The 25,854-nt window shown below is 55.2% G+C and overlaps 1 protein-coding gene and 1 long non-coding RNA gene across 10 annotated transcripts in view; one reads left to right on the top strand and one right to left on the bottom strand.

Annotated features, from left to right (window-relative positions):
- ST14 (ST14 transmembrane serine protease matriptase) overlaps positions 1–19,784 on the top strand; it is a 31,270-nt gene extending 11,486 nt beyond the window's left edge. For 5 of the 9 annotated variants that reach the window (XM_035555616.2, XM_035555619.2, XM_035555618.2 and 2 more), the window contains 18 exons: positions 7,875–8,034; positions 8,241–8,368; positions 8,911–8,981; positions 9,448–9,608; positions 10,114–10,149; positions 10,584–10,821; positions 11,057–11,196; positions 11,651–11,748; positions 12,304–12,413; positions 13,364–13,494; positions 13,785–13,889; positions 14,914–15,021; positions 15,449–15,562; positions 15,755–15,880; positions 16,263–16,449; positions 17,949–18,208; positions 18,494–18,630; positions 19,198–19,784. In XM_035555616.2, the coding sequence (XP_035411509.1) occupies positions 7,878–8,034; positions 8,241–8,368; positions 8,911–8,981; positions 9,448–9,608; positions 10,114–10,149; positions 10,584–10,821; positions 11,057–11,196; positions 11,651–11,748; positions 12,304–12,413; positions 13,364–13,494; positions 13,785–13,889; positions 14,914–15,021; positions 15,449–15,562; positions 15,755–15,880; positions 16,263–16,449; positions 17,949–18,208; positions 18,494–18,630; positions 19,198–19,359 (2,469 nt within the window). In that variant the 5' untranslated portion in view covers positions 7,875–7,877 and the 3' untranslated portion in view covers positions 19,360–19,784. Of the gene's footprint in view, positions 1–1,315; positions 1,496–2,584; positions 3,595–7,874; positions 8,035–8,240; positions 8,369–8,910; positions 8,982–9,447; positions 9,609–10,113; positions 10,150–10,583; positions 10,822–11,056; positions 11,197–11,650; positions 11,749–12,303; positions 12,414–13,363; positions 13,495–13,784; positions 13,890–14,913; positions 15,022–15,448; positions 15,563–15,754; positions 15,881–16,262; positions 16,450–17,948; positions 18,209–18,493; positions 18,631–19,197 lie in introns of those variants that run through there. The other 4 variants (XM_035555617.2, XM_035555612.2, XM_035555623.2 and 1 more) reach the window with 4 other exon arrangements.
- A 1,101-nt stretch (positions 19,785–20,885) lies between these two features.
- Positions 20,886–23,581, bottom strand: LOC118252389 (uncharacterized). Its single transcript, XR_004780123.2, has 3 exons — positions 23,445–23,581; positions 22,026–22,123; positions 20,886–21,438 (listed from the first exon to the last, which is right to left on the bottom strand). It is a non-coding gene; the product is annotated as an uncharacterized LOC118252389 (long non-coding RNA).
- Between the last annotated feature and the right edge of the window lie 2,273 nt (positions 23,582–25,854).

Raw genomic sequence — 25,854 nt, forward strand, 5'->3', positions numbered from 1 at the left:
TGAGTGTTTTGCAATGGCCGTGCTTCCTCCTGCAGCTCTCGGGGCAGCACGAGGGGAAGCTGCCGCTCGCCCTCGGAAAGGTGCAGAGCTTTTCTGCCGGTGGGTGAGCTGCTGCTCGGGCCAGTTTTGCTGCTCTTCTTGCCAAAGGCAAACAGGGATAAGGAAGGCATGATGAGAAAGAGGCTGGGGCTAATCGAGAGTACGCGAGACCTTTGCTCTGTAAACAAAAGATCACTTTGTTGAACTGTTGAGGGAAGAGGGAGAGCGTTATTGAGGGCCTGACTGGGGAACATACCAGACCAAAGGTTCTCACCTTGCCGTTTCCATCCAAAGGCCACCAGGGCCAGCCTTACACACAGGTGTGCTGCGATATCTGGGCAATATACCAGGGCAGAGGAGAGAGCAGCTCCCAACGGCTAGCAGGGACGGACCTACTGGGAGAAGGCTTTGCCTGGAGGAGGTTCTGGTGTTTCCCCTGCTGTTGACCCCAAGCATTCAAATGTCTTGGCCCAGAGCCACGTCAAAACTGTACGAGTCAGTAAAGAGCGTGGGTGAAATGTAATGATGAGCTTGGGCTGTTTCGTCAAGGTCTGGAGTTCAGCTGTTTTTGTGAGCCTCCTTGAGAGTATTGTTGTTGTTCAGACAGTGCTCTCTGCACCATGGAAGATTTAAGAGTTTTAAATAAGCTATTTACAACTGTGGAGTGCTTCTCTTCTGGTCTTTGGAAATAAGCATCTTATAGGGAAGAATTTCAAGGCTCAGAGCTATACGTATCAGGCCTATAAGGCAGCTTTAATTCCCTCTTCTCCACAGGAATTACAAAGTCTTAAATGAAAAAAAAAATCACTGCTGTAACAGAAACACAAAGAAATGGGGTCACTTCTATGAGCTGCTGCATTGCATGACACAGCTGCGTTGATAAGCCCGGTGCGGGGCAGCAAGCCAAGCCCGTGCTGTCCTGTGCAAACATTAACTTAGTTTCTTCTGTAATTAACCTAAAGGAATTGAGTTTCTCGCATGACTCAGGATGGTCACAAGACAATTGAACGCTATAGAGACTTGAGCTGGAAATCCGTGTGTGGGATAGGTGCGTGACTTGTGCCTTTCACTATTGCACTTGCCCTCAGTGCCTGGAAGGTGGACAGTCTGTCTGCAGGACTCTCTGTCCCTTATTTCCTGCTCCCTGTTCCCTCTTCGGTTTGGATGCCATCGTTTTATAGTGCAATTGCCCTTAATAAGGAACTGCTGAAGAAAAATAAAACACTGGCAAAGTTTCGAAAGTGTTTTACTGCCAATATTGGGGCAACACGGCGTGAATATGCCTTAAAGAAACACAGCTCTTCTGTTTGCTATTTCCATGGATTTCTTATCAAGAATTTGAGAGAAGTTTATTTTTATCGGCTCTCTTTCTGGAGCAATACCAGGGCTTTCAGCAAGAGTTGGTGCAGGCGTCGATCTCGAGAGCAGTGGAGCTGTACCTGAGCTACTGGGTGAAGTGAGTTGCACGCTGTGCACGCCGCGTGTCAGCAGCTTTTAGGTTTTGTTGGTGTGTTTGCTTTTGTTGTTGGGTTGGTGGTGGTTTTCAGTTGGAAACTAGCTGTTTCCTCTAATGCCAACACCATAAAGCTGGTTTTGGCTTTCAGTGTGATCTGGGAAACTTGGGGTGTTGAAAAAAACAACTCTGTGCCCTTCCAGCACAGCAACAGGTTAGCCTAGCATAGCGTAAACCCCTGTAGGGTCCCTAAGATCCGAACTGCCCTTCTGAAACGTCCATTTCTCTGCCTCGGCTAGGCTCAAGGAATGCACTCGGTGCTAACGCACTGCTTGAGCCGTAGCTTCCCTTTCTGCACCCCCATCAAACCTCAGGCTTGAGAGAATAAAATGTGTTTCCAGATCTGCAGTGAGAAGTGATGGGGTCCACAGTTTGCTCAAATAGACACGTGAGGGACTTGTGCCCTCTCCAAAAGAGGGAGCTTTGATGCAGGAAAGCAGCTGGACGTGGTTGTAAGCAGGGATGGGAGATCCACGAGCCCACCCCCTTGATCCTGAAGGCTGCAGGGTCCCAAGCTCTGAGCCAGGGTTGCTGGTTGGTGAGTCGAGGGGTTTCATTCCTCTCATTTCCAGTACCACGCTGCTCATGTGATGTTTGTTTCAGATTTTATTGAACACCTCCCGAGGCAGGTGTGGCTGGAAAAGGGGAGGTGGGAATTGCCTCTCGGATCACAGCCTGGGATCTGAAGGGTGTAATTACCCGAGAGTCAAGCCACACGGCCCGATGACTCTGCTTCATCAGAGACCTCTCCCAGGTTCCTTTCCTTGGCCACGGACACTTGTGTCAGTCTTTAGCAAAGTCTTTGTCCTGTGCAAACGTGGAGCAGAGGGAAGGAGCCAGGCTGCGGAGAAAGGGCTGCGAGCAGAGCCTGGGGACGCTGCCTTGGCTCTTCCCTCCCGTGATCTGTGTGGATTTGTGGCCTGAAAACCAGCCTGTGTGTGAGATGCTGATCCCAAAGGGGCCCGTGCTTTGTAAACCTCCCCAAAACCTCTTGCTGGGGAGAGAGCTGGCCTTTCTGGGATTCCCCATTGCGGGAAGATCTCTGCTTTCCAGTAAAACTTCTCCAGTCCAGAGTATGCTGTGGCAGTTCCCACCCTCCCCGTGTGCCTGCTGGATTTCCTGCTGACAGAATTAGTCACTTCTGCAGCTTCTGGTTTGTCCAGTCGGGCGGATTGCAGTTGCTGTCTAAAAATACACCGTGCGGCTGGGTTACGGAGGAGTGGAGAGCTTTGCTTACGCACAGGACTTCTCCCGGAGCTCTCATCGCCGAGGAGCTGCGTGCAGGAGACCTCCAGGCGCGATGTGAATCCCTCTGTGCACGCTCCTTTCCCAACCTTCCTCAGGGAATTTCTACTCCGGGGGAAACCGAGGTGTGGAAGAAGCGGGGTGCCCACGAAAGCCAGATGTAGAACACAGGATTCCCAACCCGTGATTTGTTTGTTGGAGAATCCAGGCTTTACAGAGATGGGAGGGACGTGTTGGAGGTGCTGTAGGACACTGCGGTTCCCCACACCACAGCTCCAGCGTGGGCTGTCACTTGCTCTTCCAGCTCAGGAAGAGGCTTGGATAGTTAAGCACTTAATTCCTGACTTGCTACCACCCCCAAAGGCTATTTTGAGAAACCCAAGCACATCCTGATACATAAGCAGCTCCCTTTTGTCATCTAGTGGCTTTTGGCTTGTGCAGAGGGAGTTTGCTGCTGCTGGGGAGTCCGGTGGTGGCGTGTCCTGGCTCCTCATCCCAGTGGGGATTTCTCTCTGACTCCTCCACCTGATTGGCATGAGACTTCCCTCCCAGGGCGCGCACCAGCCCGGCTGATGCTCCAGCCAGAAACCTCCGTTCCTGCTGCAGGGAGCGGTGACGTTGAGGACTGAGTGAGGAGGAGCAAGAGGAAGTAACTGGACCTGTGACTAACGTGGAGAGAACATCAGGAAAGGTTTTCTATTAATGTTTATAGAAGTAGTTTCATTGAGACGGGTGCGAGGAGTCAGACCTTGAGTCAATTTGTGCTGGCGACTGCTTCTTGGGGAGCCATGGGCAAGGTGAGAGCAGGGCGTGCGCTCACATCCTCTCTGATTTCTATCTGCAGATGCGTCGTGATGAAGGGAATGCTCAGCATGTGCCAGGGAGATGTCCAGCAGCTGTGAGGAGATAAAAAGCCTGGGTGCCTCTCGATGTAACTGTGATCTTTTGACTGTTTTTGCTTTTGATTCTGTCCCGTTTCTGCCTAGCTGAGGGGAGTGGTGAGCAGCACGAGCTATTTCTCCCTGACGGGCAGGAGTGGCAGCAGCAGAGGGGCTGTGTGGCACAATGCGTGTGAGGGGCAGAGGCTGAGCTGTGCTGTTTGGATACAGACGCGTCTGGTCCTAAGGTCAGGCGGGTGCTTTTCGTGCTGCGCAGGGCAGGGACGATTACTCAGAGGTCAGGACGGGGCCTCGTCTGAAATCTTCCTGGCAGGATCCGATCCGGCATTCCCGTAGTGCCTGGGAGATGCTTCAGATCCTTCGTATTGGTGAGGTGCTCTGCGGGGATTGCTGCTGCTTGCCCAGCCTGCTGCGTGCAAAAAAGCAGCCTGACACAAGTGCCAGAGGAGGCTGGCGGCCGCAGTGGTGGTCTTAGGTGGGAGTGTGGGCGAGAGGATGAGGCCTGGTGCTCAAACCAGAGGGCAGGGGCAGGAACCTGTTGGAATCCATTCTCATATCTGACTGTAATCACCGAGTAACGTCTAGCCAGTAAAAATATCAGTGACGGCTTCTGCACCTTATACAGGAGTAATAATAATAATAAATAATAACAATAATAGAACTAATCTGCCAAGAGTCCCCACGCTCCTCTAGCTCCCCTGGGTGCTGTGGATATCACTGCTGTCTCAGCAGTGTGGCAATGACACGCTGCAAACTCCCAGCTTTAATACCCTTCGTCCTTTTTTCTGAGATAAGCAGAGACGTTGTCTAAAGACAGATTTATTTGTAAGATCTTTTGCCTAACTTGCTTTGGTTTTGCTGCAGCCGCAGGACTGGTGTGTGTGCTTATGTGTAGAGGGGGAAGGAAACCGCGTTGTCTTTCTGATTTAATCACTCTGGTTGTTCCTGTCTAAGTGCTTTCTCTCTGCAAAGATACAGCCGTGAGCTTGGAGGGTGTGAAAACGCTCCGGCCATGGAGCTGAGTGTTTCGCAGCCTGACCTCGTACAGCACTACCGTAAACTCGCAGCCGAGCCCCAGACTTCTCCGCCAGCGTGGTCCCCTCACCCGGCTCGATGAAACTGAGCCCTGGGGAATCGTGCAGAGGGCTGAAGGCACCCGCGGCCGGAGACGTGGCCACGTTCCTCCTCCTCGCAGGGACTGGAGCTGGAGCGCATCGCATCCGCTGAGCGATGCTGGCCGGACGGTCAGCGCTTGGGGAGGAGGACGCTGGCTCTCTGTGCTCGCTGTCCCCTGTGAGCACCGCCGCACAGATGGCAATACGCCGTTTGGATCAGCTCCTCCGGGCGGCCAGGCTTTGAATAGGGGTTCCTTTGCTCTCCCAGCTGCTGCAGGAGGCGATTCCTTCGTGCCGTGTTACCACTGCTGCAACCCTTCCATATTATGCAAGAAGCGCAGGATCCCTCTCTCAGAGAAGAAACGCCATCTGGCCGAATTTGGCCTGCCAGGGGAGTGCATCATTAGGCTGAAATTTAGCAGCCTGTGCCCAGAAGTTGTTACCCAGGCTGGGTACAGACACGGCATTCCCCTCTGAGCTGGGGCAGGCGGCTCTTCCTGCTCGCCCCGGGAAAGCTGCTGCTGCATGAACATCACTGGAGCCCTGGAGGTTGTTCTCTTGCCACAGGCTCCTGCAGGTGTTAGAAGCGAGTTAAATACTTGCCTTCTGCTAGCAGCAGCACATCGGATGGTGTGCCAGGCTCCAGGCAACCCTGATTCTGACTGAAGAGTGTCTTGATCGGAGGCATACATGTGTATTTAAGTTCCATTTGTGTGCCTCCTGTTAGGAGTTTCCTTGGTTTGTATTTTCAAGTTTTCCCGTGTGATCGTAGAAGGGAAGCAGGCGAGAGCACCCCCGTGGCACTGTCCTCGTGGCTTTGCAGAGCCTTCTCTTCCTTCTGGCGGTGGCTGGATGGTGATGACAGAAAGCAGTCGGGCACCGCCGGGGCGCTGTGGTTTGTGCTGGTTTCTTTTTGCGCAGTAATAAATAACACGAATGGAGGCTTCCTTCCCCCGCGCTGGAGCGGAGAGCCGTTCAAGGGCAAACGCGGGTTGTTCCGAGAGCAAGCGATGTGAAAACGCGCGGGCTGCTCTCATCTCGACGGCCTTGTAGCCAGTGTTTGCAGAGGATTACATGTACGCAGCCTAACAGAAGCGGAGGGCAAGGTGCTTCCCCTGCCCTGTCCCAGTTGGTTTGCGAAGGGCCTCGGGCCAACACGTCAGGAGGAGAGGCTGTGCTGAAGTGTGGAGGCTGGGAGGAACTTGGAAGAAAAAAAAAAACAAAGATGCGGCAGGAGAGGACAGAGGTTGGGTAAGGAAAGGGCAGGAGGAGGAGGATGGATGGGCTGTCCTGCCGGGAGAGCGCACCTCGCAGGGAGCATTGCTCCTCCTGGAGGTGCCGTGGGCTCAGAGGTCTCTGCCAACGTGCCGTGTGCTCTGTGCGCTTCTGGGTGTCTGTGACATTCGTCTTTGTGCGGTTGGTGATGTTTCTGAGCTCTGACACTGGCTGAGAGAGGGCAGGCGGCATCCGACCCGGCCTCACGTTTGCAGGGACGACGTCCCCCCCCCCTTGCAAAGCGCACGAGTGCGTTTGGAAGCGGCGAACGTGTGCCGGTGGGCTCTTTGTGTTGTCGTGTCCTTGCTGTCATCCAGAGCCCTGTGCCCCTGCCTGGCCACGCAGCCAGCGAGCTGCCAGATCCCCGTAAGGCTCGGGACGGCGGGGCAGTGGCAGGGACGGCGAGGTGTCCCCTGCTTTGGGCAGCTCGCAGCGGCCAGAGGGATGCTCCTGCCCGGGGCAGGCAGCAGGGACGCAGCTGGGGCAGGGGGGAGCAGGTCCAGGGCCCCAAATTTCCCCGCACCAAGCGAGCTCTGGGCTTTCTCTGGAAACAGCCGGGCCTGCATCATGTGCCAGAGCCCTCCCTGTGTTACGGGGCAGGGAAGGAGGGACTGAAACCTCTTTCTGGAGGACATTTCCAAATTCCTGGCGTGTGGCTCGGTTCTCCCAGCTACGCCCTCCAGATTCTGCAAGAAGAGCGTGAGGCAATCCCTCCTCCTTCTTGCGTGGGCCGAGTGGACATGCGAGGCGAGCTTGTCTCATCGGGGCAGCGCTGCGATGGGAAGCGGGTTGTCCCTCCCACCTTGCCCCTTTCTGAGGATGGAGCACGCTGCTCTGATTCCCTCTCTGGCTGGCGCAGGTACGTTGGCAGGACAAGGATGGAAGAAGGTAAACCAGGGCCAGAAGGTGCAAGAAAGGGAAACTCCTGGGCGCCGAGGGCTTGCTGACGTTCCTCCCTGTGCAGTGGTTTCATCCTGTGCGTGCAGAGCTGCTGCAGGGCTCTGGGCTGTGACCGAGACCTTCCTCCTGGTGAGCCGGCCCGGCGCGGGGCGGTTATGGCTGTGTGCTGCAGGTGGCACCGGGTGGCTGCCTCGGAGACCTGCCCTTTATTTTCCGTCACGCTTTGTCCTGAGAGCCTGGCTGTGGGGATTCGTTCTGTGGTCGGCTTTTTGTTTTATTTCCTTTACCAGGTGTTTGCTCCGAGGGGGAAATCCAGGCAGAGTTGGAGGAGCGTTGGCCCCACAGATGCACGGAGCTGTGTGGATGTATCGGGAGGAAGTAGCTCGTTTTCTTCGTTTACAGGAATGCTATTTATAGCAGGCTGTGTCCGTCGGGGTGAGGGTGACGCGCCTGCCGCACAGCAGGCATTTCGGAGGGTTGGACCCATGCCTGCAGTTTCATCTGCCGGGAGGCAGAGATCTTGGAGGTTCTGGGATTGTGACCTGCCGTGGTCATGGGGTGTGCAAGGGACTCGCCCCGGAGTTTGCTCGAATTGATCACCTTGGATTGTGCCCAAAAGGAAGCACCTACTTCCTTCTGGTGGGTGAGGAAGAGGCACGTGCTAGCGCCGCGTGTCTGCGAGCAGAAGCCTTCGGGGCTTGTCCTGCCGTGGGTGGCTGCGGAGCTGCTGGCAGCGAGGCGTGTTGTGCTCTTGGTGATGCTCTGAGGCCGCAGCTGACGGGTGGCTCTGCTCCGTCCTTGCGTGGCAGACTGCCCTGGGGTTGGACGTCTGCAGAGCAGGCTTTGGGAATGGCCTCTCCATTGTCCTGCTCTCCCTGCCCCTCCTAGGACATGAACAACGTGGAGGAAGGGGTGGAGTTCCTCCCCGCCATGAACTCCAAGAAGATGGAGAAGCGTGGCCCAAAGCGACGTGTGGTCGTTGCCATCATGATCGTTGCTTTTCTGCTCATCTCCCTCGTCACCGGCCTCCTGGTTTGGCACTTCAAATGTGAGTGTGAGGTTCAGCTAACTCCAAGAGGTGGGGTGGGGGCATGCCCCGGGAGCATAGCCCTGCTGCTCTGGGCTCGGGGGAGCTTCGTTACCGTGCGTTGCTCACAGGGGACCTTAGCAGCAGTGACAGCCAGAGCTTCCAGAAAGCAGGGAGCCCGTTTCTACTTCTTCTGACTGCCTTCTCTGTGAAATGTCGCCTTCCAGACAGGAACGCGCCCGTCCAGAAGGTTTTCAACGGCCACCTGCGGGTTCTGAACTGGGATTTCACTGATGCCTACGAGAACTCCAGCTCACCAGAGTTCACCATGCTGGCCAAGAAGGTGAAGAGCACGGTAAGAGTTCTCTTGGATCCCTCCACCTGCTTTTTTTCTCTTGCCCCGTGGCCACGGGGTTGCTACATGCAAGACTCCTTGGAGCTGTCTCGCTCCTCCTAACTCTCCCTGCTCGTCATGAGTTGTTTGACTCGCTGAGCTGCGCACGGGGAGCGTGCCTTTCACCTGGATCTTGGTGTCACAGCTCCACCCCAGTGCCGCTGTGCCTCCCTGCCCCTGCAGCTCAGCGTGCCTGTGGGGCTGCCTGGGCAAACCCCAGCACCGAAGGGTGAGCCAGGTCTGGGGTCAGGGTCAGAGAAGAAATGCAGCTCTGCGGCTGAGCAGGCCTTGGGGCTGGGGGCTGAGGCCAGAGCTGGTTTCAGGAGTCAGGACACTTCTCCCTTCTCCTTCTTTCAGCTCTCCTTCTTCCGCTTTTTGGCCCCTGCAGGTTCCTGCACCCCAGGGATGCTGGGTACGTGCTCTGATTTTCCTCTGTCTGTCTTTAGCCTTCCACCCCCCTCGCTTCTAGCCGTGCTGAACATTCCTCTTTAAACTCCTTTTAGGTGGAGGAGATCTACAGGAGTCATCCAGATATTGGCCCGTACCACAAGGAGACAGTAGTAACTGCGTTCAGGTGGGTGTCAGGAGATGCTGCTCGGGGGTGGGAGTGTAGGGGGAAATTCTGGGGTGTCACATGGCCACAGACCTCTTTGCTGGGCTGCTCTGGAAAGAGGTGGCTACTGAGGTGCAGTAGCCACCCCAAGTGACATTTTAAAGGGTGGGCAGTGAAAAGCAACCTCAAAAGCCTCGTGCTGAGACAGCGTATTTTCTGCCAGTCTGTTTCTCGCAAGGAGAGGTCTTGGGGAAGTCAAGGTGTGGTGCAGTACAGCCCTGTGAACCACTGGCAGCTTGGGAAGGGATTCCACGGGCTGGTGGAGGCCTCTGCTGGGCTGCAGTTTGCTCAGCTTGTTATTGAGACTCTCCCTTCCCCATGGCCATCCTCCAAAACGGGCTTACCAAGTAGCCTGGCCCTCTCTTCGGATACATCAGCCCTCCTGTGTCTGGCCTTGCTCTCATCCCATAATCTCCCTCCTCTGCAGCGAAGGCAGCGTCATTGCCTACTACTGGTCAGAGTTCCTCGTCCCCAAGTACCGCGAGAAGGATCTTGACAGGGCCATGGCAGACAAGCAGAGCCTGATCCAGCAGCTGAACCCGCGGCTGCGAAACCCCGTGCTGAAGGTGGAGTCGATTGTCGCTTTCCGTGAGTGCTGTCTCAGTGACTCCTGGGCCTCTGCGTGGGACTGGGGAGGAAAGGGGGGCTCGTGGTGCCTGGCGTTTCACTGGAGGGGTTTTGCTGCCAGCTGCAGCCCTCCTTTGGGTGCCTTTGGCTACAGGGGCAGCTTGAAGGGTGAGCGTAAGGACCCAGCTTTCACAGCGCTGCTTTGGTGGTCCACGAAGATGGAGGAAGGTGTGCGGATCGCTCCCGCTCATTTGAACACTGTCTTCTCCTCTGAGCCCCTCTGGAGAGGGCCAGGGATCAGTCCTCCCTCCTGCGGAGGATAAGTTCGGTCACTCAGGTTCCTAGGGCACGCACTGGGGCTCTGCTCGTGGAGGCAGGGGAAGGAGCAGCTCTCCCCTGGTCAGATTGCCAGGAGGCACCCCATAAGCAAAGCCACGTCAGTGCAGACCCCAGAGACCTCTGCAGCTTTGCGCACAGGGACTTCCTACAGCTCAAAGGATGACACCACTTCTGTTTCCTCCTGCAGCTGCTGACCCCAGCATAGCTCAGTCTTCTCGGGACAGTAAGTACTGTTCTTCTTCAGTCTCCTAATGGCCTCTCTGCATCCCCAGGGGTCTCCAGGGTGGTGATTTCCCTTCTGGGGTGAGGAGAAGCCTGAAGGGAGGTGCTCTGCCTGTGGGGCAGACCTCCATGTGCTGCTTGGAGCTGCTTTGGGGTTGGCCAGACTAGCTGTTATCTAGCAGTGGTGGGTTGCCCAGTCTGTCCTTCCCTTTTGTAGATGGAGGGAGATAACGAGGGTGCTCCCTAAAGGAGGCATCTCCCCAGGGACGCCCTGCAGGCAGGCGAGGATAACGAGTGCCACGCTCTGCATCTTGGGGAAAGGCAAATCAAAACCTCAACGAGTCTGCTGTCCTCTTCCTTGAACCCTGCACCCACGGGAAAGATCTCTCTTCCTCCACACTTGTCCTGCTAACTCTTCCCTGTTCTCCTGGGCAGATAGCTGCCTTTTTGCCCTCCACGCCAAGGAAGGGGAGGTCACCAGTTTCACCACGCCGGGGTTCCCCAACAGCCCGTACCCCAACAACGCGCGCTGCTACTGGACGCTGAGGGCAGACGCCAATTCCGTCATCAGCCTGACCTTCAGGACGCTGGAACTGGAGCAGTGCACAGATGACGGTGACTACATCAAGGTGTACAACTCTCTGAGCCCCGTGGAGCCCCACGCTTTGGTGAGGTGAGCAGAGCATCCCCAGGGTTCGGTGCTCCTCCGTGGGGTGGGGAGATGGGGAAGAGGGTGGTTCGTGTTAGCTCCCCATTAAGTTTCTGTATGGCACTGGTGTGAGGTGGCAGGGTGATGGTGAGCTGCACAGGAGTGCTGCTGGGAGCGGGGCTCCTGTCCCTGCTCCTTGGTGGTCGGTGCCACTGGAGGCTCTCTCTGCAGCTAATAGATTTTGTTCCTTCCTTCCTAGGCTGTGTGGGAATTATGCCCCTTCCTACAACCTGACCTTCCTGTCCTCCCAGAACGTTATGCTCGTCACGTTGATTACCAACAAGGAGGGGAGATTCCCTGGCTTTAAGGCCGAGTTCTTCCAGCTCCCAAAGATGAAAGGTGGGTGTAGGCCTTGGCCCAGTTTCCCTCAGCATCTCTCTGCCAGGGCAGCTAAAAAAGGAGGTGCAGCTGTGGCTGCAGTCAGTTTGCCAGGGATGTTTCCAGGGCTGGGAGACGTGGCAGCAGGTCTCATCTTGGCTCTCTGAGCCTGCCTTGTCCACAGTGCTCTTGGCTGCTGTAATGATGTCCTGTGAGGAGGGCAAAATAAGAATTATGTTGGATTAGACATGCAGATGGATGTATGCAGGAAGCACCTAATTGATCTCCTGGGTTCTCTCCAAGTCTTGGAGCAGGAGCTGCTTTCTCTAGAGATCAACTTAACCTTGTTAGAGGCTGATGCATCTGCCTCCTTTCCTGCCTCCTTTCCTGCCTCAGGCCATAGCCAGCAAAGCCTTGGGAAAGCCACGTCTCTTTGAATCTCTAACCTGTTTTCATCTTCCTGCTTATCTTCCAGTCTGCGGTGGGACTCTGAAAGGAGAGAGCGGCACCTTCACTACCCCCTATTACCCGGCACACTACCCCCCAGCCTTGGACTGCGTCTGGAACATCGAGGTAACACAGTCCCCTCTTAGCTTTAATTAGTCTGTCAAATAAACCTGCTTTTGCAGGACACAGTGCAAATGAGCTCACAGCAGATGCTGCCTAGAGGCTTAGCCTGACATGGCTGGAGGGAGGCTTTAGGACTGGTGTCAAAGGCAGGAGCGGCTGAGAGAGGCCCAAACCCTGTGTGACGCTCACCGTAGCCCCCAGTCGCTGTAACTTTACACAGAGCACTTGAGGATTTGGGCTTCGGGGCAGACCTGCCACTTGCTGGTAAAACTGGTGGCAGGGCAACCTTTTGCTCTGGGGGAGCAGGCACTGTTGACAAAGGCCTGGCTTCAGCCTCTGTTTTGTGCTGGGATCCTGCGGTGAGCAAGCCAAGCGGCTGTCTGAATGACAAGGGGAGCAGTAATGGCTTTTTGGGAAGGGAGTTCTTCTGTTGACTTCTTTTCTTTTTTGGTTGCCTTCTGTCCCTCCCCTCAAACACAACCTTTATCCCATGAAACTTATTCCCATTTTCTGTGCTTCAGAAAAACGGCGTGCCTCTGTTTCTGCTTCCGTCTGCAGGTTCCCTCTAAAAAGAACGTGAAGGTGCGTTTCAACATGTTCTTTGTGCTGGAGCCGGGGATCCCAGTCAGCTCCTGCCCCAAGGACTACGTTCAGATCAACAGCACGAGGTAGGTGTCAGGCTGTCTGTCTGACCTGTGGCTTCAGTCCTTCAAGTGGAGGGGCTGCGTTTCGTTATATGGCACCTTGTGCATTCCTTAAACTTGCTGGGGGAGCAAAGGTGCTGAAGCTCTTTTGAATATGATGAGGCAGAAGAGTGCTTGGGTCTGACCTGCTCTCATAGCTCAGTGCCCAGTCTGGGGATCAGACAAGTGGGTTTGTTGCATGCTGCAGCTGAAAAAAAACACAAAAGGCAGGCTGTGGAGTATCACATATCACATCCTAGGCATCACATGCAGAAAGGCAGATCCATGCAGAAACATCTGGCCCGATTTTGCTTGAATGAGTATTTCTCCATTATTAGGGTGACTGCGTTGCATTCTGTGATGCACTTACTGTTACGTTTACTGTTAACTCTTACACAATCTAATGGAAGCTGGACTGAAAATACAGCTTGGTACTGCATATGGGAAGTGAGCGGGGTTGTTTCACAACATTCTTGGTCAGAGAGCTGGCCCTTCCTTGAGGAGGAAGGGTTTCAAAGTCAGAATCTGTGGCTGCAGCCCTTCTAGTTCCCGCAGCAGTGCCTGTGTAATGGGGTTTCTTATCAGCCTGCCATGGGGTGGGATCCTGGGGCTTTAGAGGCTGCACACACCCAGAGACCTGATGGGTCCGAGATCAGAGAGACAGCGATCAGCATGCCATCACGGATCTAGATGAACTTGTGCCTGGCTGTTTTCAAGGCCCCAACCTTCTGCCAGCTGCGCTAAAATTCAGCTCCTGTGTGCGGCCCTCAAGGTCCAGCGCCTCGTGCTGGAGTTGGACCTGCGCTCTGCTTCCTGCTGCCTTAGCTGGGTGTGAGGAGTGACCCTCTGTGGCAACGGGGAATGCAGGGATGGAAGAAGGGCTGCGCAGTGCTGATCTATAGCACTGCACTGGTCTTTGTGTTGTCTCCCTTCAGGTACTGTGGGGAGCGTTCCCAGTTTGTGGTGGCCAGTACCACCAACAAAATCGAGGTCCGGTTCCACTCAGACCTGTCGTACACAGACACTGGCTTCTCTGCTGAGTACCTGTCCTACGACTCCAGTGACCGTAAGTTGAAATCTTGAGGCTGCAGAGGGAAAATAATTTGCCAGATGTCTGCTGCAGACTAAATAACTTCTCCTCTGCTGCCCTGTAAATCCGGAAGCACGCTTTTGGGGGCGATAGGAGCACGCCTTATTTTCCTGCAAACCTCCTTGTATTCCTCCGTTCTGAGGAAAAGCTGTTTTTAATGGTGGATGCTGTAAGCAGGCCACCCAGAGCACCAGGACTGTTGTGTGCTTCGGGGAGGTGCCACGGAGGGGAGGGCTCACATCTTTTACCCCTTTCCTCCCTCTCAGCCTGCCCTGGCAAGTTTGCCTGCAACACGGGCCGCTGCATTGAGAAAAGCATGCGCTGCGACGGGTGGCTGGACTGTGTAGATGGCAGCGACGAGAGGTCCTGCGGTAAGTCTGTCCTTTCTTTTGGCTTTTGCTCGGAAGGGTGCACTGCCCCAGGGGGCTTGGGGTGGTGCTGGGCTTGTTCTGGCTAACGTGCTGTAGTGCTGAGCCCTGCAGGTGAGCTGCCTGCCCGCACCAGTACTGCCTCACCCTGCACACCAGAGTGAGAGGCCATTGGTGTGGGGATCAATTCGGGATCCTTTCCAATATAGGAGATGTGGGTTCATGCCAATCTAGTCCTCTCCCAGTGGGATCTCCCTTGCTTTCCAGTCCCTCCCAGCTGGGAATGTGTTTTTCCATTTAATCCTCCTGGCTCTTGAGGATTTGGCTGAGGCTGTCTGAGCTGGGTGGATGCGTTGTGTTATGGAACTGGGCAGGACCTGCAGAGTACATGTGGAAAACCCGTGTGATGCATGGGTGTTGTTTCTTTGTGCAACAGTTTTTCCTCTTGGATTCACAGAGCAATCCCATAGAAAATGTGATTGTCCAGGGTCTGAAGTTAATTAGAGATTGAGAGATGAGAGCATCTGCTTTGGGTTCTTGGTCCCAGGTCTGGGGCTGTTTTCTGAGGGAGTGTGCTGCTGGCCTGGCTGCCCTCTCGCTGCCTTGGGTGGTGAGGGGCCACCCCGGTGATCTGAGTATCTCGAGTGCTCTCCCACTGTTATAGCAACGTCTTTCATTGCAGTGCTGCCTCTGCCTGTCCTGCTGCTCTTAGGCTGGTGTAATGTGAACTTCAGCTTTACCAGTAGCTTAAGACATTTCAGCTCTCCAGATAGTTGTGTCTGCAGGGCAGTGGAAACACCGCTTTATAGCTCAAGTGCGTGTGTATTTATGGACGTGTGCCTGGCCCCAGGCTGCTGTGATGTTCTGGTGCACCTGAACAAGTACAAGTTCATGTGCTTGCAGACCCACTGGGGGAGCCACACAGATCTTCCTGTGTTGTTACGGTGGGCACGATGGCAGACGTGTAGCTGGTGACCCACGGGTGCCTTTGCAGGCCCTCCCCTGATTCCTCTCTGTCCCTTCGCAGTCTGTACCGAGCAGCAGTTCAGGTGCCAGAACGGCTGGTGCAAGCCCAAGTTCTGGGTCTGTGACAACGTGAATGACTGCGGCGACGACAGCGACGAGCTGCAGTGCAGTAAGTAACTTCCCTGCGGGCAGAAGGCTGAGGGCTTGAGCAAGGTGAAGGGGGTGATGGAGGCACGTGGTGCAGAGGAAGCCAGGTGCTGTGCTGGAGCCCAAAATGGCACGGAGAGGCCTCACCTGGAACACTGCAGGGGAGCTTTCCTTGAGACAACACAGGAGCCTCAGGTGGGAGCTTGAGGATGAGTAAAAGTGTAGCAAATGTAACGTTTTGGGACAGGAAGGATTGAACAAATTGGTGGTGTGCAGTGTAGAGAAGAAAAGGCTGGGGGCACAGGCAATGGGTGTTTGTGTTGTAGCTGCAGAGGCTTCACCTGTCCTAGGGGAGAGAGAGGTGGATGCAGCCATGTAGGTTTTGTGCCCTGCACTTCCCCGGTGAGGTGTTAGTGCCCGGCTGTTCTCAGGAGCTGCCCTTTCCCCAGGTTGTGGAAACAGCAGCTTCAAGTGCGACAATGGGAAATGCATCCCCAACACGCAGAAGTGCGACGGCAAGGACGACTGTGGAGATGGGAGTGATGAGGGCAGCTGTAGCAAAGGTGAGGATGGGTCTGCACGGGACCTCCCTTGAAATGCAGCCTCTTATGGATGTGCTCCTGGCTGGGCATCCTGGAGAGCATTCCTGCATCTGGTGGCAATGTCCTGGGGAGGGCAGAAGTGGTGAAGGGCTCCCGAACAGCACGATTTCCCCAGAACTGGGACTAATCCTTCTCCCTTTGGCCTGCCTGCAGGAGGTGCAACAGTCACCTGCAAGGAATACATGTACAAGTGCCGCAGTGGACTCTGCGTCAGCAAACAGAACCCAGAGTGTGATGGCGAGCAGGACTGCGAGGACAATTCTGATGAGGACAACTGCAGTGAGTACCCACGCAAAGGGGGAACGTGGCTTTCTGGGATGGACCCCTCAGAAAAACACTAAAGCGGGGTGGAGAGAGCCCATGGGCATTTTTACACAACAGTTCAGATAGCTGAGCTGTGTTGTGCTGAGTGTCTGTGTTGTACAACACATTTAGAGAGGGCTTACACAGATAACAGACAATAATTTGTCTGCACATTTACTGACGTGGCCAGTAAATGTTTTAGCAAATTTGGTGTTTGTGCTCCTAAGCTGATAGCATCAGCCACCCCTGGTGTAGGTAATGGGGCACTTGTGCTGCAGGAGGTGTCCCAGAGGAAAGAAGGGGAGGTGCTGAACAGAAACCAGAGTATTTAAGTGCCCCCTCTCCTTCCTCACCCCAGACTGCGGGACCCGCTTCTTTAATAGGAAGTCACGGATCGTCGGTGGGCAGAACTCGGACATGGGAGAGTGGCCGTGGCAGGTCAGCCTCCACGTCAAGGGCCAGGGCCACGTCTGCGGGGCCTCGCTCATCTCGGAGACCTGGCTGGTGTCTGCAGCACACTGCTTCCTGGAACTGCAGGACGCCAGGTAGGTGGGAGCCGAAGGGCTGCGTCTGCCGGGCTCACTGAGCTGGGGACCACTTCGCTTTGCTGCAGAGCCTAGGGACACTTACTGCAGCTACTGCCCGTGACAGATTTTGGGCTTGGCCACTGCCTCATTTAGCACCCTCAGAGAGCTGGATTTTGGGAAAAGTCTTGTAGTGAACTGGAAGCAGACATTTGAAGTACACAAGTGTTCATTTGTTGAGATGTCAGATCAGTGCCCTGTGCTCTTGCAGTCACTACAGTGATTGACACGTGGTGGGATTCAAGGTGACGGGGCACCCAGACAGCTGCACTCCCACTTCTAGCCATTTGCTTGTCTCAAAAAGAAATGACCATTTTTACAGGCACTTCTCCAGAAAACTTTTTAAGATTGTGGGCACGGTTCATGAGCTAGGCTGTCTGCGCCAGCTCTGCGAGCCGGAGCCTCACGCTGCCCCGTGCCTTGTGACTCTTGCAGCTGGCAGCATATGCAGAGAAAAAATCAGGAAGGCCAAAGCCCAGCACGAGCTCAGCCTGGCCACTATGGTTAAGGATAACAAAAAATGTTTTTATAAATACATTAATGGCAAGAGGAGGGCTAAAGAGAATCTCCATTCTTTACTGGACAGAGCGGGGAACATGACTACAGAGGATAAGGAAAAGGCTGAGGTTCTTAATGCCTTCTTTGCATGGACAGGTTGGGTCGATGGACAGAGGCCAATGGGGTGAAGTTCAACATGGCCAAGTGCTGAGTCCTGCACTTTGGTCACAACAACCCCATGCAGTGCTACAGGCTGGGGGCAGAGCAGCTGGAAAGCTGTGCAGGGGAAAAGGATCTGGGGGTGCTGACTGATTCTCGCCTGAACCTGAGCCAGCAGTGTGCCCAGGTGGCCAAGAAGGCCAACGGCCTCCTGGCTTGTGTCAGGGACAGTGCAGCCAGCAGGATCGGGGAGGTGATCGTCCCCCTCTACTCTGCTCTGGTGAGGCCGCACCTCGAGTGCTGGGTTCAGCTTTGGGCCCCTCACTACAAGGAGGACATCAAGGCCCTGGAGCATGTCCAGAGCAGGGCTACGAAGCTGGTGAAGGGCCTGGAACACAAGTCCTGTGAGGAGCGGCTGAGGGCACTGGGCTTGTTTGGTCTGGAGAAGAGGAGGCTCAGGGCAGACCTCATTGCTCTCTACAGCTACCTGAAAGGAAGCTGTGGTCAGCCTCTTCTCACAGGTAACTAGTGATAGGACCAGAGGGAAGGGCCTCAAGTTGCGCCAGGGGAGGTTCAGGTTGGAAATGAGGAGACGTTTCTTCTCAGAAAGCAGTCAGGCATTGGGACGGGTTGCCCAGGGAGGTGGTGGGAGTCACTGTCCCTGGGGGTGTTCAAGGAAAGGTTGGACCTGGTGCTTAGGGACATGGCTTAGTGGGTGACATTGGTGGTAGGGGATGGTTGGACCAGATGATCTTGGAGGGCTTTTCCAACCGTAATGCTTTTGTGATTCTACTCACCGCCAGCCAGTGGACAGCCTACCTGGGCCTGACCGACCAGGGCAACCGCAACGATGCCAACGTGCAAACGAGGAAAATCAAGCGCATCATCTCCCACCCCTACTTCAATGACTACACCTATGACTACGATATTGCTGTGATGGAGCTGCAGAGTCCTGTGACCTTCTCCTCTGTCGTCCAGCCCATCTGCCTGCCCGATTCCACCCACCAATTCCCCGTGGGCAAGGACCTGTGGGTGACTGGATGGGGAGCAACTGTGGAAAGAGGTGAGCACTAGCAGTGGATTTGGGGCTGCGTGTGGCTATAGGGAAAAGGGCAGATGGGAGAGTCCAACTTAAGCAGAGCAGTTTGCCTTGAGACTGGCATCAGATGAGGTTCCCCTGGGAGTACACGCAGTTAATGGCTCAGTTCTGCTGGGAAAATGGTATTAGGAAAAAGCAAGTTGTGGCAGAGCCTGGGGCCAAGAGAAGTGCACAGGTTGATGTCTGCACAGGGGAGGGAACTGCTGCTCAAAAAGACCATGTGCTTGAGCTGTTCCTCCGTCCTTGCAGGCAGTGGTGCCAGCATCTTGCAGAAAGCAGAGATCCGGGTGATCAACCAGACCATCTGCAACCAGCTGCTGTCCGGCCAGCTGACGCCACGCATGATGTGCGTGGGGATCCTGACGGGAGGCGTGGATGCATGCCAGGTAGGCAAGTGGTGCGACAGCACTGGTTCAGTGCTGGTAGCAGGAGGCGTAGCAAGCCAGGCCCTTTGCTCAACACTTTTTATTCTGGCGCATTGACACGCGTTTCCCCACTTAACACGCTACACAGCTATGTGGATCCTTCTTGGTTCAGACAACAAATCGGAATGCTTGTCAGCAGCAAATTGACTTAGTCTCAAAAATGGCTCCCCAGGTAGGAGAGCGGTGCAGCTGTCCTCTGCTTTATCACTGCTACTGAGAGCCTTAGTTAGCAAGACAGGCCCTTTGTTTGGCTGTTTTTATTCTAGCATTTTGACTCATATTGCCATGCTTAAATATTTGTTACAAATCTGTACGATTCTTCCTTGACTCAGGGAATGGCTCAATTGGAATGGATGTGAGCAGGAAATTGTATCGATTTAATCTCAAAAATAATTCTTTGGCCTTTGAAGGGAAGGGAACCCTGGCGTTAGTGGTTATTTCATACTACTTTGTGATTGTTTTTGTCATTAATACTTTGCTAGACTTTGTACTGAGCTGGTGCTTACGGTACTGTTTGTTTTTGTGCAGGGAGACTCTGGAGGGCCCCTGGTCAGCGTGGAAGCCAACAGTCGGATGTTCCTGGCTGGCATCGTGAGCTGGGGCGACGGCTGTGCACAGCGGGAGAAGCCTGGCGTCTACAGCCGGCTCACTGCCCTGCGAGGGTGGATCAAAGAGCACACGGGCCTTTAGGGACACGCTCAGCCCTCTGTGGACACGAACGTCTCTTGTACACCGCCAGCTGGACGCTGACCCAGCCGCAACCAGCGGGCCCGTGGCATTGTCCTCCCTGCACATGGCGGCGGTGAGCAGAGCGCTGCCTCGACTGTGAACTTCAACCCTCCCTCTACCTCACTGTGAGTGAGTGCCTGGGACTCCCAGCCTTGGACTGTTGTCCATATTTAAAGCGTGTGTGTACCGAGCAGCCAGAGCTGATGTAGTTTAGGCCTTAGTACTTCCACCCTGAACCCAAATCTCAGTTTAGAAATCAATGCCTAGATATAAAAAATTTCCCTTTGTGGGCAAGCTAGTGCAGCTCCCATGAAGAACTTGAATGAACAGCCAAATCTATACAAAACTAAACTAAAAACAAAATTAAAGATTTTTTTTAAAAACTGTGTTTTTAGAGGCAAACTTTACTGTGACAGGTTCAAAACCAAGCTTTCAGAATATATTCCACCTCCTTCGCTTGTTTTTGAACTGCCATCTGCACCCCTTTGTCTGGTCTTCAGTGGTGGAGGGTGGGGGGGGAAGAATTTCTCACTGGGGTTCAGCCCTTTGGATCCCACCACTGGCACTGTCCCGGGCCGTGGTTTCCTGCCATCCTTTGCCTGACTTAGCTTCTGTCCTCCTCTGCGTCCAAGGCCTTGTGAGGATCCAAGGGCTGCAGCACTGAAGGAGAGCAGTAAGGCTGAAACATGCTGCCACTCACCTCGAGGGAAACCGTGCAGGGGTCTGCCAGCGCTCCCTGGGTGCCATCTTCTGCCTTGAGGGCTGGACAGGGTGGCCTTACCCGTGTGCCTTAACACGATGCTCTGGGTTAGCTGGCAGCTTCAGCTGCTTGTTCTCACCAGGCAGCCCTGCACTCAGGTAGCTGTGTTGGACAGGCCCACCCCACAGTGACTTCCTCTTCCTCGCTGAAGGCAGCCTCCAGGGACAAGCTGGCAAAGGAGCTGAAGGGCTTGACTGAACGCGTTCCTGCAGCTTGTCCCTGCAACGACAACACGGGTTGGCTCTGCCGGCTCCAAGGCTGACAGACACCAGACTCTTCTGCTCTTTTTACTTTTGTAAAGAAAATGCAACAATGTGAGTTCTGAATGTGCTGATTTGATTTCTTTTTTTTTCTGTGTAGCCATGTCCTTGCCCTAGAAGAGCACACTCCCGTCAAGATTAGTCAGACCATTCTTTACCTGTAAATATATCGTTTTGTAAAACTCTATGAAGTGGAGATGCTCTAATAAACTGGGATATTTTCTAATCCTCTGGCTCTGTGATTCTTATGTGGTTCTTCATGGCCTTCTGTGCAGGTGTTCCTGACCTAGGGAACCTGCAGCACAGAGCCCTAATCCCAACCATTCCCTGTGAACAGCTCTCCAAGGAGGAGGCTGAGCATCCTAAATGGAAATACTGCAAAACCTTTTACCTCTCCTATTCACAGCAGCTCCGCCAGGCCCCAGCATGCTGTTTCAGGCATCCTCAAGGACAACAGCCAGGTTCCAGTGTTTACAGAGGCTGGAGAGGCCCAGGAGGGTGTTTTTCACACTACTCCATGCACCGCACACATGGAGGGGCGCTGAGCACTGACACGGGGCAGTTCCGGAGGCAGCTTCCCACCTGGAGACACACAGCAGCATCCCCACAGCCCAGCACTCACCTCCCGTCAGACTGGTGGGCGCTGGTGCAGGTCACCACACCGAGCTGCTGAGCTGCCCGCCACGGCTGGCACCAGCGCCATCTGGGCACACGAGTGCACCACCTCCTCCTCATGCAGGAAAGCGGGCCCTAAGGAAAAAGCAGGAAAACAAACAAAAAAAAACCCACAGCACCGACCTGTTTCCAGCCTGGATACAGGGTGCAGCTGGTTTTGTGCAGCACATGGCTGCTCTGTTCCTGCCCCCTTCCTTCTCCAGGCAACAAAAGGATTTTAACTGCTCTGTAATCTCACCACCGAGCTTCTGAGGAGGAGATGGCTGGCAAGCTGGAATAGTGTCCAGGCACTCCAGGAGCAGGGCTCCGAGGGTTTGTAGGGCACAGCCTCAGCCTCGCTTCTCTCTACAAAGAAAGAGAAGAAACCTTTTAATAGCTGTGCTTCCACAATGCTGCAACGTAAAAGTGTTTACTGTGAGCCCTGATCTGTCTGACACAACACCGGCACCTGGGCAGCCCAGGGCTGGGCTGGGCAGCAGGGCACCCCCAGCTGCAGCTCTCCCTTCTGGCGGAGCTCTCAGCAGGTCCCGTGGGAGCGATGCTGGCTGTGGCACAGCCGCCCTGAAGCCATTTGCCAGATGTCCTGGTACAGGGCGCCTCTGCCGCAAGGCACGGCAGTGCTGGGAGTGGCTGGCTGCAGCGTGGGGGTGTGCTAAATCCACTCTGCACCCCAAGGGACGGACTGCAGCAGGAGGACCCTGCCCAAAGTCACGCTGTAGCTTCTGCAGCTGCCTGCAGAGCCAGGCTGCACGTTGCTGTGTGTTGCCCTGTGGCTGGCACCTCAGCACCTCGTGGAAGCAAGCTGCCGTAGGCACAACATGCAGCTTCAACGCTGCTTTTGTGTCCAAACCACTCTCTGCTGGGGACTGTCCTGCTCAGGGGTCTTCCCTCTCCCCACACACCCTCTTGCAGTTCCTGTAGTTTTTTCCTACCTCCATCCAGTCTCATCGCTGCGTGGCTCCAGGCATGGGTGCGGATGAGTCCCGCGCTGTCTGCTGCCCGCAGAGCCCAGACCAGGCCGATGGCATCACTGGAACAGAAACAGGATGGGAACAGAAAAGTCATCCAGGCCCCAAAACTGCTGCTCCCCACCTCCCGATCGATCGAGCTCCATCCAGAGGGGCCCAGCCCTTGCTGCGACAGGCTCTCCGCAGAGCAGGCAGGAAACAGCTGCTTTGCTAAATCCCCAGCCATGAGCTCTCATCAGCACGAGAACAGGAACCTGCCCTGGGGCTGGAGCTGCCTGCCTCGGCTGGGGCACTGGGGGCTTCCACCCGCTGCAGGGGGATGCCTGCTGAACCACAGCCGCTGGACTGCTGCAGCACGCTGCGCCCACTGGTACGACTTGCCATGGATGCGAGGCCACCTCTGAATTCCTGCAGGCAGGACTTCACATTAGGCAGGACAGGGAACGGAACAACGGCCCTAATATTTAGGACTTCGTGCTGTCTCACAGAGCTGGAGCAGGCAGGCCAGAGTCACTCTGCTCCCGTCACCCCCTGACCTTGGGAGGCAAGGCTCTTCCTCACGCAGGCAGACCAAGAAACCTGGCTTGAAAAGTTCCTCCCTGCACTGCACCAGCTCTGTGACACAAGGCCTCGGTGCCCAGCACCGCTCTTCCCCAGAGGCCTGATCCTGCTCGTGTCTGATGCAGCAGGTGTTACCCCAGAGGGAATTCCACGTTTCTGCATGCAGAGGGGCCTGGAGACCCTGCTATAGGCCTCTTGTGGGACAGAAGCTTTTCCTCTTCCTCACTATAAATAAATAAATATCACCAAGTGAATATTCCACTGCTGTTTTTGAAAAGATCGGCCATCAGCCTGAGACACTGCATTTCTGCTACCAGACTCCACGCAAGTGCTTCCACAAGCAACAAGCAACACCAATTCCCTCGGCACGTTTCAAGCTGTTGCTACCCTTCTTGGTGAGGCACAAAAGCCCCGCAGTGCTTCTTTTCCTCCTTAAAAGCCCAATGACTGGTACAAAGCAGACGAGGGGCTCTGAGGGAACAGCTCGGTCCCACAGCAGCAGGGTGGTCCCGAGAGGCTGGCTCCGTGTGCAGCCCTGCCTCGGGCTGGAGCACGCAGCTCAGCAGTCGGTCTCGGCTATCACTTGAGATAGGCTCTACACTAAGCATCATCTGCCCTGAATTATTGGGGGGAGAAAGGGGGGTGTTTCTTAAAAGCCTTTTTGGCTCACGCATCAAATTCATCCCTGCTTTTGCCAGCACATTTCCTTTATGCCCCAAACATATGCGTAACCAGACTGATTGTCTGCAAGAGGCTGCGCTCCTTTCTGCTCCAGGCCACCCCTTGGTAACCCCGATGAAAAAAAAAGCTCCTTCCTCCCACCTCTGCAGGCTCCCAGCGTCACCCAAGGCAGAAGGGGGCAATTGCAAGGCTTGTGTAACACCGTCTGATGCACGAGGGAGGTGAGCAGGGGAGAAAACGCTGCGTTCACTCCTGGCATAGCTTTGGGTGTGTGTTTACTGTGCCTGTAACACAAGATGAGTCTTGTTTGCGTTGTGGTCTTGAGGGTTTGGCAAAGCAGAGCTCAAAGAAGTGGTTGGGAGAAGAGCCGAGAACGTTAATGGATGGCTGAGCTATGACTCCAGCGTCACCTTCACCTCACCAGAGAAAGACCAGTATCCTCAAATCTGCCTCGAGGGTTTGATAACCCGATCCAGGGCATTTCTGTTGTACAGAGAGAAGAATGAGTGCAATTCCCCCCAGAAGAGGGAGGAAACTGCCATTACAGTGCTCTACTCCAAAGCTTTGCAAGGGCCCACTGCTTTGAAGCAGCGCACTTACTGCTTTGGTTCCTGCTGTCCAGTTTCTGTGCTCACCATCTCCTGAGGACTCATAGGTACAACACAGTGCAGCAGCTCGCTCTCAGCTGGATGAAGCTAATGGCAGGGGCATCCAAAATGTCCTGCAGGAGACAGGAGAGAAGCAGTGGAGCAGCAGAGAGCCCAGGTTTGCTAGCAGTGCCCAGTTCTCACCTTGGCTGTTGGCTTCCTGGTGCTGGCTGCTGACATGCTGCAGGCCCAGGAAGGGGGCAGAGAGACCAAGGGGAAGGTATTTTCCCAAGAGGATCCGATTTCCTCCTTCGCTTCTCGTGTTCCCACCACTAGACCCAGGGCCTTTGCCAGCACGCCCTCTGCAAGCCCGTAGCTGCATCTCTTACACAGAGGCTCCTCAATGAGGCTCAACGAGGAGCCTCCGTGTAAGAGGTACCTTCCTCCTCACGTTCTCCTCCCTGCTGCTCTCACTGCCTTATTTCAGCCTGATATAGCATGGCGGGGAGGAGTGCCAAGAGTGGAATTTCAGATGAAACATTACCGATTGTCCCTGTCCTGGAGACACTCAGGGGGTGAGGGACTCCTGGAGGCCCAGCTGCAACAGGAGCAAACAGGCCCTGGGGGGTAACAAAAGCTGTTTTACAGGCACATTCCTCACCGACACGCCCCTCTGAAGGCGACCCCATCCCTCAGCACCCAGGTGACGACCACCGGGGCTCCCAGGACCCAGGGAGCCTTGTCACAAGGCAGGGTTTAGGATGGAAAACGCCTCCACTTCGGAGGGGACATGGACTGACAGGGCCCGGGCGGGCACCTCACGGTGCCAGAGGAACCGAGCACATCCCAACCGGCGTTCCCACAGCATCAGGTGAGAAAAACCCAGAGGGACCACTCGGAAACCTCAGCTCCTGCTCCAGCCCCTCATCAGGATTGAAAATAAATGGAGGGGGAAATAAAAGCCAGACAAACCCAAGCTGCGCCCAGGAGCGCGGCCCCACTAGGTGTCTCCCTCAGCCAAGGCACCAGGCTCCCGCAGCACCACCACACCGGGCCCCGGCCCGAGCTGCACCCCAGGCACCTCTCACAAGGCCAGAGGGGAGGGAGCCAAGAGGAGCGAGTGGAGAGAGAAAGAATGAGCAGGCAGGGAAGGAAACTAGTGGAGGCAGCGCTGGATGGAGGAGAGAGCCAGGCAGCCACAGCAGTGGCTCGCCTCAGCTCAGTGAAGTGAGTCACTGACTCGCCTCAGTGAGTTCCTCGTTTTGGGGGGAAAGCGTCTCTGGGTCAGCCCGAAAGTCCCCTCCCTCGGGTTAAAGGTCCGAGCTGGTGGCCAGCAGCCCGCTAGATTTGTTCTCCTGTTCACCAGAAGGTCCCAAACTATTTCCCCTCTGCAGTCGTTTGGATCACAGAGCTGAAAGGTGTCAGAGGAAGCGCTCCTCCTGCTCATTAAAAGAACGGAGCTGTAACCCCAGGCTGCATGGTTCATTTCGATGCGGGGCATTTCTGGTACCGTAGGGTTCAGGCACCACGCGGAAGGAAGAACGGCCTTACACTTGTCACTCTCTGCACAGCCCAGCGCAGCGCTTAAACCCAGCCCAACCCCAAAACCCAAAGCACAAACCCCAGCATCCACAAGGCTAAGCGATATGAAGGTTGTGGGACACCATCCTCATCATGGTACCTTCAGCCCCTGCTCTGGCCTCCTCCTCCTGTGCTTCGTTCATCTCCCCCTGCCTCAGTGTCCCCCAGCTGCGTGTCCCACCTCACCTGCGAGGGACAGGCAAGACTGAGAGCCCTGGGCTGCGGCAGGGCCACGAGTGAGGCCAGCAGCAGCTCCCTGGGAGAGGTGGAAGTGCCACTGCTCAGCTCACTGCTCCCCAGAGTCAGGAGAGGATCAGCATTTCTTCCTGCAGACCCCAGACCCAGTCCCCACATGGGATGGAAGCAAAACACCAACACGAGCT

The sequence above is a fragment of the Cygnus atratus genome, chromosome 22, assembly GCF_013377495.2.
Source record: "Cygnus atratus isolate AKBS03 ecotype Queensland, Australia chromosome 22, CAtr_DNAZoo_HiC_assembly, whole genome shotgun sequence".
Taxonomy (NCBI): Eukaryota; Metazoa; Chordata; class Aves; order Anseriformes; family Anatidae; genus Cygnus; species Cygnus atratus.